At 43.1% G+C, this 12,909-nt stretch overlaps 1 protein-coding gene across 1 annotated transcript in view; it reads left to right on the forward strand.

The window, feature by feature from the left end:
• The window catches only part of CNTNAP2 (contactin associated protein-like 2), a 1,046,635-nt gene that overhangs the window by 718,893 nt on the left and 314,833 nt on the right, over nucleotides 1-12,909 (forward strand). Inside the window, exon 14 of the mRNA XM_012733843.1 lies at nucleotides 9,307-9,463. Within this exon, the coding sequence (XP_012589297.1) occupies nucleotides 9,307-9,463 (157 nt within the window). The remainder of the gene's footprint in view (nucleotides 1-9,306; nucleotides 9,464-12,909) is intronic.

A 12,909-nucleotide genomic window follows, 5' to 3' on the forward strand; every position in this document is an offset into this window, starting at 1 on the left:
GAATGTGGGTCTGCTAACCCTTAGAGGACTGATGGGCCACCGTTTTGTCACCTGAGGTAAGAACTTCCCAGTCAGACAGTCACAGGAACCCAAATCCTGCAAGGCACCTTTCAAATCAGTCAGGAGCAGAAAACCTGACCACCCTGGAAGGGGGTGCATCACAAGGTGATGCTGGGAACGTTTGGGGGACCATTGACCAATGTATGACCAGGGACCCCAAGAGCTGAACAGTGGGACACCTTGTTGATGAGACTGGAACCCTGGCTGGGGATACAGGGCTTGGTTTCAATCTCAATACAGTGTCATCAAGCAGATGAGAAGAGCCTGGAGTGCAGACTCCTGACCCAGAACAAGAGATGACAGAGCACACTTTCGAGTTTACCCCTCCCTTTTCTCTTAGTCCTCCTTCCCCACCGCTGATGCTGGTTAATTCTGTCAAAAAGGTCGGGATCTTGCTCTTTCAGCAGCCTCCTGCATCCTACCTCTTGCTGCACAACTCCTGTTTGTCAGTACAGTGACAAAACAACAATCTCAGAACAATTTCAGCTGGACCTCAAAGAACTCCCACAGATGCATTTCCAAGGAACACCATCTCAAAGATGCATTTCCAAGGAACAAGATCGTTGCGAAATGTGTGAGGAAGCAAGAAGCGATCCTCATGAGGCAACAAGTAAACTGACAGCAACTTCAGTTAATCACATTTGTGTAAGGGGAGAAACTGAAGGTCTAGTTAAGGAAGACACTATCAGAAGTACTGAGTACATTTGAAAAGAGCCAAATAAGAATTACAAAAGTCAAAATGTAATGGACAAAATTAAAAATTTAGTAGTGGAGTTAAATAGTACTTTTTATCCAACTGAAGTGAGAATAGTGAAATTGAAAATAGATTCTGAAGAGGCTTTCAGAAATCTTCCCAGTGAGACAAAGAGTTATTAAATATGAAAGAGAGATGAGAGCAAGAAAATTAGATCGAGAACATCAAACACATATCTAGCTGGAGTTCAGGAAGAAAAGAAGAAAAACGAGACTTATTAGCCAAGAATTCACACCAGAACTAAAGAAAATGTGCAGATTCACATTAAAGTTCAAAGCACCCAAATAGAGTGGGGGGAAAAAACACTCCAGCAAAGCAGGTAAAATACAGATTACCTACAAAAGAATGGCTATTTAGCTGACAGTTGATCTTGATAATGGGAACCCAGAGATATAAATAACCACCAACCTTGAATATGCTACCCAGAAAAACTACTATAGATTCTAAGTAAAGATTTTTTCACAAACAAAACTACAAAAAAGACTGTCAATGGAAGGTTTTCCAAAGGCTGTATGTCACAAAAAGAAAAAAAATCTCAGAACAGAATAGAAAATTATCTGAAAAAGAATTAAAAACAGAAAAAAAAGGTACTATCCAAAAAATGATAGAAGTGGTTAAATACACACAAACATTGGCAATATCAAGCTATTACATCTAATTTGTGACATGGAGAGAAAACAAGAAGAAATTAAAAGATTGAATAAAATAGCTTATATATCAGGAATATAAAAGAGTTATAAAGCTCTCCATACTGAGAAAAAAATAACACATTCACCTGTTTGAGACATTGCTAAACTAAATACGAAATTTAAAGTATATTGTGTATCCACTGAAACAATGATAAATAGAATATAAAACCAAAATCAATAGAGAAGAAAATGAGGAAAAAATACCAATTCAGTAGAAAGAAAAAGTGCTTTAAAAGTAATACCTATCAGGGTCCTCCCAGTGGCGCAGCGGGCTAAAGCACAGCACTGAGAAGCTAAAGCCACTGCAGCATGAGTTCGAACCCCGCCCACGCAGGAGGTGACCCACATGGCGCCGCAGACCTCTCCCGACCCACCCACTGCTCCCCTCAGATCCCCTTCGTCCACCTGCTATTCTGATCTCCACTCTGTCTCTGGTGAATCCTCTCACCACCCCTGAGCCTCTGGCCTGTACCCCAGTTCTGTATGCATAAATAAATAAATCTTTAAAAAAAAAAGTAGTACCTATCAAAGCAAAAATGACACAAATATTTATTAATAAGTCTGACTCAGTTATCACAATAAATCAAAATAGACTAAGTAAGTGGATAGACCTAATACATACAGCAACAAACACAATAAAGTTTTCTTTATATAAAATTTAATTGACGAAAAACTAAACATTGTTATTTAGGGTTTATGTGGATCTGTGGAGGTCATGTCTGAAGTGGGGCATTTGCCTTCTTTCTCTAGGGGAAGGATTCACCAGACAGCACTGGGTGTGGTTGAACTGTAACAGGGGGGTCCCCAGGAAAAGGGGGGGTTCCAGGTTCCCTGTCCCACCCAAAAGGAGGGTGGAGCTGAGCAGAGAAGAGAAGAATCTGGAGAAGAGACTGGAGAGAAAGGAAGCAGGATAGAGAGCCAGGAGGAGACTGGATAGAGTCACGTGGAGCAGAGACATGTGAAGAAGTGGCTCTTATTTCTTGGTCCTGGACTGGTTGAAACAGATGTGGGTGAGAGACCTGTGGGGAGGTTCACTATGGCGGCGTTGATCTTGATTCTGATTTTGCTCTCTTCCTCCCAGACTTGTCTGGCCATTGCTGACCCTTCCCTGCCAGAGGTGCTTTAGACTGTGACAGGCTTTCAGGCCTTGCGTTGGGTCCATCCCTTTGGGTGGGCTTTTATCCACAAGGTGATGGATCACTTTGGGTGTGTGATTTGGAAACAATATTCTTTGTCTTTTCCTTGCACACTCATCATATCCAAGTTCCTTTCCATGAAAGGTCTTATATGTTTTGTCTTGATGTGGCAGATGGCAGAACCTATTTAGAGAGCAGGTAGGTTTGGGGGTTCAGGGGTGCCCCTTTCCCTGCCCTGTAACAGAACCAGGCAAGGCTTTATTAGAGGTTCACGCACAAATGATCCAGTTCAGGAAAGGAGAAATAGCCTGGCTCTGCCCAGGGAGGAGGGATGAGACCTCGAAAGGTGGGCCCATGAGCCGAGGCAGAGGAGAGCAGCCGCCTTGCTTGTTCTGTCCTGAGCAACCCCCAAACCCTGCAGGCAAGTTACATTACAACTGCAAGAGAATCTTCTCCTTATCCCTGCAGGAGACTGTGAGATAACCTTTCATCAGGATCAGAAGATTTTTGTCTATCGTGGTATCTCATGGTCAGTGTGGTAGACAAGATGGTTTGGACAGACAAGGGCTGCCAGCCATGATTTTGTCCAGCGGTTCAGACAGGACTTCGGACAACTCACTCTACTGCTTTGAAATTTCTTGAAACTCAAATCTGTAAGCAAAATCAGGAAAATCATAAACATGAAACTCCAGATATTCTTTATCCCTGGTAAGGGAGAGGGACCCAGGAGGCAAGCCTTAGACCTGTCACACTTGCAGGTGACTAAATGTCTGTCCACTAATTGAGTTTGAAGATCAGGGTTCACGTCTTCACCCCTACACCCCACATGGTCTCTCCAGCACTAAGAAGTCTCTTGTTCATTCTGCCGCCTACCATATCTACCGCACAACACTGTCTAACATCTGAAAAGTTAGATCCCTATGTTAAATACGAAACCAGCCAAGGTGTACCCGTGTTCCATTAATAAAATTCAAAGCACAGAATATAGAGAGCTTCAGTGGAAATGACAGATCAGGGAAAAGCATGTTTTGCCAAATAAATACAATGCCTAGTGGAAAAAGTGAAAGTAAGTGGAATAGCCGACGCACACACAGCCGTTGTGTCTGAGATCCTGAGGTCCCAGCAATTTGCTCTTCATGAAGAAGATAGGAAATAAATAGTGTAGTCAGATGGGTTTTTTCTGATGGAAAAAACTGCATAGGTGCATTATTCTGTGCTAATAACTGCACATATATCTACCCCCTCACTTTGGTATCATTAATCGTATGTGTTCATGAGGCCAGAGAAAGGAATTAGTCCGAGTCACACGGAAGACCCTGAGTGCCAGTGACCCCTGTAGAAACTGAAGTCAAGTTGACTAAGAGTGGGGTGGTCTGATTTTTTTCTCTTTAATACTGCTCAGATCTGCAAACTCCCATTAAAGCTGTCACTTCAATTCCATTCAAATTAATAAAATATAATTCATTTGAATAGGATTCAAAGTGATTTGATTCAGCTCAATCAAATTCTGTTCAGTGGAAACTGTCCTTGATTGAAATCTATTAAGTTCAATTCAATAATATAAATTTAAATGTTATGCAGTGAAATTAATTTTTGATTAATTAACATTTCAGTTCAGCTCCATTTCGATCTGAACTTCAAATCCGCATCCCTAAATTTAGTCCCTATTCAAACCAATAACATATAGTAAAATCCAGTGTAATTCTGAAGATACCACGTGAGCCTAATCAACTTCATTCATTCCACTCAGCCCCAATCAAATGAGTTTAGTGATATTCAATCACACAGAGATAAAACGTTCACCTTTAGTTATGAAATTGAATGTTTATAACTGCAAAATTATGAGTTTTCCCAACTTTATAACACTGTCTTGGTATGAACGCGCTAGGACATTTTGGATTCATTCTTTGTTTGGTCTTTATATTTACACAGAGCAACATAGAATTAAATGATTATGAGACAAACGAGAATATTGTTATTTGGCTTAATAATTTGGTTTCACAAAAATTATAGGCAGCTAGAGATGATAGGCTTTTGTATCTATGAGGATGCCAAAATAGCTGATTTTTAATTTTAATTTTATGGTTCTTAATCTAAGTATAAAATACAGGCATTTGGACCCAGATGATGGCAATGAAATTGCAAAATAAAAGGTCACAATGACTAGATTCTTCTGGAAAAAAATAGCTGGAAATTTTAAATGGATGTTTCTGCTCCTTCTGCTTTAGGCCACTTGCATTGGGTAGAAAGTTCTCATAGATCCCAACATGACTTGCACAATTAAAGCTATCTGTACTTAGTGTGTATATCATCCCTGCTCATAGCCTGGTATGGGTCACTATAATCAGCTCATAGTCAGCTGAGAGTAACTGGTGAAGTGGCGGGAAAATGATTTGGTGGTGCTCAGTGAGGAGAGGAGGGAGGTGGAAGTAGGAGATTTTTCACAGCGTGAGTCACTCCAGAAGGGAGACTCCACACTCTGTGCACTTCCCACAGCCAGGGTGCTGCCAGGGGCTGAGGCCAGTAACAGCCCTGCCAGTAGGGGGCGCTCGAGGGAGTGCTGGAGGGCAGGTGTCCGTGGCAATGTACCGTTTCTGTTTCCTGTGCTAAACAGCAAAGAGTCCTCTTGAGATTTGTTTCATTATTTTGGAGATAAGCAGATAGTAGTAAAACTAATACAACGCAGTTTCTCAGATTAAAATGATGCTTTTTTTTTAAAGATTTATTTATGCATACAAGAACTGGGTCACAGGCCAGTGGTATGGGGGGGTGAGAGATTTCCCCAGAGACAGAGTGGGGAGCAGAACAGGCAGATCCACTGAAATACACTGCTGAGGGGAGCCGCAGGCCAGACAGGAGAGAGGTCTGCCCCCCATATGGGTCAGCTACCTGGCAGGAATTGAACTTGTGCTACAGTGGCTTCAGGTAGCTTCATAGTGTTGCGCTTTAACTCATTACTCCACCAGGGAAGTGATCCTTTTGCTTTCATTTTGGAAATTATAAGTCCTTGTGGTATCGTTTTTAGTATCCTAGAGAAGTTGTTGGAGTAGAACTAATTAAATGTCCCATGACCATACTGTCTTATCAGAGTGTGCCGGATACAGTTTACTTTAGCAGGCTACTAGGTCAATTTGTGTGGACCAGAAGCCCCAAAGCCTGCACTTAGGGAATAGATCAGGTTTTCATTAAGAGGTCCCAGGGCATTTGCCTGATGTTTCTGAAACAACTTGTTTTTGGAGAAATAGCAGATCTGTTGGTTTTTTTAAATCTTGGCGAGAAGTCGCTGCTGTCCTTTTTCCCTTTGCCAGCTTTATCATCCAAACCATCATAAACCCTTCATGGTAACACAACTTGATCTTAAGTAAACACAACCTGTGTAGTGGTTCTGTTTAACTAGATCAATATTTGACTGTCTTAATACCAGATTCCTTACCTTGGTAATTTAGTGTCCATTAATTTAGACTATGGTTTATCATTACCTAATCTTGCTATAGTGATTACACCTATTTAATATAGCTAACAAAAATCTCTATATTCTAAGGTTAGCAAAGTTCTTCCGTTCTTGGCACAGGGTAATTAAATTATTTCTTCTCTCATCATTTCTTATGCTTTTAAAAGTTCTTTCCATTATTATCACCTCTAACTGATTTTTTCCAAATCCAATTAACAGGTAAATAATGATTTGTAAAGCAAAAAGTAACACTTCACTAGCATAACTCTAGAATAAGGCAATTTTTGTTCAATGAAAATTGAACATTCTCTTCCTACTGAATATAAAATATATACTAAATTAATAGCTTATTTTAGTAAAAGTTATTTGATTTAACCAAAGTAACCAGTGCTAATGAGAGAACAAAAAAAAAAAATGCTTTTCCCTGGAATATGTTTTGCATATTGGGATTCTTCTGTTCATGCAGATCTAAAAACAGCTTCTCTGCTCATATGACTTACCACCACTGTCCATAATGAAACAGCAGTGTTAGATTATTTCTACTGGTCAGTGGAAGGAATCCTGGGAGACCAAGCTGGATGCTCTCTCACTGGCTATTTGAGCAGAACAAGAGTGTTTCCTGCCAGGTGACCCATTAACTCCAGTCATATAGGTGTCTGCTTTATTTCCCCTCCCCTAGTTATATTAGCACCCCTAGTTTCCAAAACTGATAGTAATCAAGATTTCCTTTAAGAAAAAGAATTTAGTGTTCGGTCACTTTGAAAAGATTCAGTGCAACGCATAAATGTGATAACCAGTTAAATCATGTTTCTAGATTGTGGGGTCTCGTTGTGGTCTAGAGTCTCTGAGGCCTTGACAAGGCCAGTGTGGCACCATCCACCTTTGCCCTCTTCCTATAACATGGCCAGAAATAGAATCAACAGGGACCTAGTGCAGCTTACACAGCAAATGACCTGACTCAGCTTATATCATTCCATAGATAAGATTTTCCAAGTCTCAATTTTTTAGATATTTATTAATTTATGCATACATAACTGGGGTACAGGCTAGAGGTGTGGGGGCGATGAGAGGATTCACCAGAGACAGAGTGGGGAGCAGAACAGGCCAACTGATGAAGTACACTGCTGAGGGGAGCAGCGGGCAGGTCAGGAAAGGTCTGCTGTGCCATGTGGGTCATCTCCAGGGCAGGCAGGGATCAAACTCGTGCTGAAGTGGCTTTAGCTTCTTAGTGCTGTGCTCTTACCCGCTGCGCCACCAGGGAGGGCCCCCAAGTCTTAATTTTTTAAAGACATGACTACATCAACAAACAGGAAGTTATTATTGTCACACTTTCAATACTGGAAGCATCAGATGCCGGATATTTTTCTCTTGTGCATGCGAGAAAGATAAGAGAAAGACAAAATAATTTCAATGTGAAAAGCAAACACAGCCCCCCAGTATTCTGGGACAAGGCGCAAGGTGGCGCCTTCCTCTGTAACAAAGTACTAAAATTTCCCTCTCTACTGTTTTCCAGATCCTGGTGTCATAAATGATAATGTCAAGGGGAAAATAGAAACTTCCCAAATGAAATCAACACAACTGGGAAAATGTAGAAATTTCTATGAAGTAGGAAACTACCCTAATACCTCTGTCAAAGTTCAGAGCATTTGTTCACTCATTAGTCAAAGCTCAGCCTTAGTGTCAGTACCTGTTTTCATGACTTAAAATTGCCCACCTTTAAACAAAAGTGTTCTTAAGGAAAACTGTTGGCAAAGCTGAGAAGGTGCCACAGCACTTCCTGCGGGATTCCACTGTGGCTCTTACTATATTGCAAAATGTGCATGTAAGTTCTGTCTGCTCACATGATAACTCGCCGAGTGTAAGACTTTCCTCGCTTTATTTGTGAGCATTCACAGACACTAGCACACATTCACATTCTTGGCTTCTGGCTGTCACTGCCTCCCTAATTCCATTCTTTCCCCAGAAGGAAGTTATTCTGAGGTCCTCCCCTTTATCTCTTCTACTCCCTCCTCTGCCTTTTGCCTCTCCCCACTATTCACCTGTACCCCCTCTCAGTAATCTCCCATGCACCGTAGTTGTCAAATTAAAGAAAAATCTTAGATTTTCATCTTAATGGACTTATTAGAAAATCTGACACTGCTGAGTAAAATGATTCTTTAGAGATTCTTTCCTCATTTTTTCCTCCACTCTCTGATTGCTTTCTGTGTTGACCTCTGCTGTGGCCATTTCTGTTCTCAAGATGTTCTTGTTAATCCTCATCAACCCTATTCATATACCATGTATACATGTACCACATAAATATATATACACCATATATATATATATATATATGTCCTGTATATATACATGTACCATATATATTCATAGATTCACACCCCTGTGTATCTTCCACAGAGAAAATACTTCTGCTGCTTTGGCACCCTCTTCTCTCTCACATCCTCATTCATCTGGGTAATTAGCTCACTCAACCATACTTCACCTCCTCTGAGAACTCGTCTTTCATGACCTCCTTCTCCTTACTCACCTCCTCTTTGTTCATAGTATCAAACTATATTCTCAACCTGTGTCTTTCACCTCCATTCTGAGATTACTATAATGTATGATACTTAATAGAAACTCAGTGGATTTTAATGACTAAATGGGTGAATAAATGAGTGAATATTGGGCCAAGTGATTTATGAAATGTGCAGTATTTATGAGATATAGTGTCAGACTTCTGGTTTGGTAGCAAATCTGCATGATGGAAGAAATCACTCTTTTCTAGACCTTTTTTTTTTAACCTGCAAAACAAGGAGGTCATACCAAGACACAATGAAAGTCCACATTTACCTCTAACATTCTAAGCTCTCCATAATTATCATTTCACAGAAAAACATGACTAGTCATGAACTTAGCTAAATATTCCTAAATCAATACATGGTCTTTATGCCTCATTGTGGACTACCCCATCTGGGCAGCCAGTTTACAAAAGAGGCTACCAGTTACAGAAGCTAAACTGTTTTCCAAAGAAAGAGGTGCCTATCCTGGTGGAAAATTAGAGCTTACTATTCCTTCTGATATGTTTACTAAATATTCCTACTATTGAAATGCACCTTTGTGAGGGTTAAGTGAGGTTCAGACTGTCAGGATGCTGCTACTGGGTAAGGTGGGTGTGAGTGTGGCCTTACGATGACTCAGCCTATTCCCATCTCAACATGCCTTTCCCCTCTCTCGCAGATGGCAGTCCTTACACCTGGTGGGTTGGCAAAGCCAATGAGAAGCATTACTACTGGGGAGGCTCTGGCCCTGGAATTCAGAAATGCGCCTGTGGCATCGAGCGCAACTGCACCGACCCCAAGTATTACTGCAACTGTGATGCGGATTACAAGCAGTGGTGAGTGGGGTGGTGGGGTCTGGCAAGCTCACCCTTCCAGTGCGCCTGTAGGTCAGCACAACCAGAAGAGAAAGTTTGAAAAGTGCTGAAATAATGAGATAATAGTTCAGAAAAGGTTGGAACTACCCCAGCTGACAAATGTCAGGAATATTCTGAAAAATATAAAAGCAGAAAGAGGTCGGTGCTACAAGGGTATGCATTTAGAAATAGACCGACAGGTAATTGATGTGTTCATATTTTATTCAGAGGGGAAATAATGAGCCATGCAGTAAACAGTGATTTGCATTGTAAAATGTGCTTTATAACAATAGAAGGGAAGGCTGCAAGCCAGAGCCGTGTGTGCGGCGTGTGAGCACAGCCAGCCAACAGCCTCCCACGGAGACGGCTCCTACCTCCTGCAATGTTTGCTTTGAGTAGCTGGACAAGAAGGAAAAAAGAGAGCGGGGGGGAGGGGAGGACAAAGGGAAAAAAATAGTTATTTGCTTTTGTGTGCAGCAGCAGCAGCAGCAGCGCCTACCCGGCTCCTTTGCTTTCATGCCTTGAACTCTTTATAGCTCTGATACAAATCAGTTCATGAAAGATCTATTTTGGGTTCCTTTCATCTTTCCACTGGCTTTTGTCCTGCTTCATGGTGACTGGCTGGGTCTGTGTCAGTAATAGATAAAGATAAAATCAGCTGTCATTCCGTGTGAAAGAGAGGCCCCAGAAGTTGAGGTGGAAGACACAAACGCAATGTGTTTCTCCCCAAAACCGAGAATCCCACACCTGCGCTGGCAATTTCAGCACCATGGAGAGGTGCTCTGTGCGCGTTCCTGCCGCTGGGCGGCAGCAGAGAGCAGAACCCCGAATTCCCTCAGGTGACCCACCAGCTTCCTTCCTTGTGTGTCGCTTTATACAGTGTTGAAAGGATTTGCAAGACAAGATCATTCTGCCAACTAACTGAAAACGAATGCTGAATCTAAAGTTACATGATTTTCAGGGTGAATGTCTGTCTTCTCTCTTTAGCAAATGAAGTAAATCACCGAGACTATATAGTCCAGTGGCTTAGCATTTCTGTGGTTGCATCAATAGGAATCATTATTCTTTCATTTTGGTTTATTGTGAAAAGAAAATCAGGACAAGAAATTTTCATGTCACTTGTTTAGAAATGTATCTATATGAACACACACATTTGTTTAGAAATGTATCTATATGTGCACACACATTTGCAGCTGTAGAAAGATCGGGAGGCCAGGAGAATGTCAATATTGGTTGGACTCTCGGTTACTGGGAATAAAAGACTAACAGGAGCAAGACTCTGCCATGACTAGTACTCTTGTTGTTGCTGCTATGGGTTGTGTATCTGTAAGCAGGTTCCATACATTCTCTCAGCGTCATGTCTGTCTGGCATTGACTTGCAGCCCCTTGGAGAAGCATCATGCTCAGGGCTTAGGGCACAATGTCAACTAGAGCCTGCTGTCTTTCCTCCAGGAGCTCAACAGTAGTAGGGGAAAGGCAAACACATGAACAGTTTGACAAATAAGGGTCCTAGGAAGACTTGCACAGCCAAGCCAGTGGGAGGGGATGTCAGTCTGACTGAGGCAGTGGACAGGGACTCGGAACATCCTCCCGGGAGAGGGACACTGGAAGGAGAAGCGTGACTGTGTGGGGCGCTCTGCGCCTTGCCTGCCTGCCTGCCTGGGAGACGCCTGAATAGCCTCAGTTGGGGAAACATCAGTGCAGTGGGTTCGGAATGTGACGTGTGGGGAGAGGAGGGAACACCGTGCGGCTGAGCACGTGTGGTGTAAACTTTAGCACCTCCAGTCATGGCCAGAGCTCGTGTTCACTGGCAGTGAGCCCTGCGGAGGGAGGTCTGGTGGAGGCAGGAGGGAAGGGAGAGGATGTCCCGACCATCCTTGAAGGACATTTAGAGCAGGTCATCGAGAGGAGAGGGTATTCGTGAACTGCGTGGGGAGTGGGGCTTAGGACTTGACAGGCCTGGCAGTGAGCACAGAGGAGTGCAGCAGGCCCCCTCTGGGCCCCGAGGTGGAGGCTAAGTGAAGCCATTCCTTAGGGTAAGTGGTGACAGCTGCAGATGATGAGCTCGACTTAATGAAGTCTGAGCATCACACCTCAGCCCAGAAGACCATCATTAGTGGGGTTACCGATATGAAATATAGATTTCAGAGAAATGTATTTGCACCTGACCATCTCCGAGAACAGACCTGAAGTCAGATCCCAGGTTGGACTGATCGCGGACAGGCCTGCTCAGCCCCACTCACAGACACAGCCCAGCATGTTCTGATTGGGCCATAACATGCCACAGTTACTCGGGGACTGGCACGCAGCTGCTGTCTTGATCCCTCTGGCTGAGCCGCTGATAAGGCATCTTTTTGCCTTTTCGTGCTATAAAACCTGCCTGATGCGTCATAAAAGAGGCACTGTATTTTGAGCCAACTGAAAAGTATAATGAATATGTTTATCATACATAGCTATTAAAATGATCTTCCTTATTTAGCACAAGAAAGAAAGCTTTCAGGGGAGTGTAATTGGTCTTTAAATTCACCAGAATCTGACACACAGTTACAGATAGATGCATTCAGTGTTCTGGAAGAAGCAGGTTTGTTTCTAGAGACTGTTCCAACCTTCTCAGATGCAGTGAAGAAAAAACTAGGTTTGAACCAGGAGAGCTTGGGGCCCAGCAGATCCAGAGGGTCTTTCAACTCCTCTGGGACCAAGACTTGCTGTCTGTATAATTAAACAAACCTTGCCGGGCAGGCTGGTGTGAGATACGGTAGAATAGAGAATAGGAAACTATTCCGTAAATTGTACAGTTACTGTTTGCAATCCTTTGCTATGCAATTCAGTGAAAACAAGCTGGCATGGGGGTTTCTCCCTGCACTGGCGCCGGGGTGGCTTGAAGTCACATTCCAGGCACCACCGGTGGTGTTGGGGGATAGACTATCCTGGAAACATGTACAAATAAGGGCCTGTCAGTGCCAGCCCTCACCCCATCCACCCTGGAAAGGAGGTGCCAGAGTCAGCTGCTCTGCTGAGCAGTCAGGGGTTTGTCCCAAGGGGCCTTTGTTCTCACACTCCCCCTCGGGCACAAAAGAGAGTGACACTGTCAGTGGCGGGAAGTGAGTCCCTAAGGCACTGGCTGGTCTGGACCCAGGCACAGCTGTCTACACTCGCTATCTGAAAGCCGTGTTTTCCCTGTAAACCAGAGGACGGCAAGGCCCCAGCGTAGAAAGTGGAGCCTGGTGCAGCCTCCCCAACGAGAAGGGAAACCCCTGTTCCCCCACCCCGGGCCACGTCCAATGTCCCCAGGGCATGTCCCCCAGTGGCATGCACAGGATTCTTTTTGTCTGCTTCAGCACAAGCTGAGAGGCTCAGGGAAAGGAAACGCCCATAGGTTCACACATGTGAAAGCATTTGTTTTGATAGTAAAGTGAAAGTGAAGATTC

This window comes from Condylura cristata, unplaced genomic scaffold, assembly GCF_000260355.1.
Source record: "Condylura cristata isolate star-nosed mole 26May11 unplaced genomic scaffold, ConCri1.0 scaffold00042, whole genome shotgun sequence".
Classification (NCBI taxonomy): domain Eukaryota; kingdom Metazoa; phylum Chordata; class Mammalia; order Eulipotyphla; family Talpidae; genus Condylura; species Condylura cristata.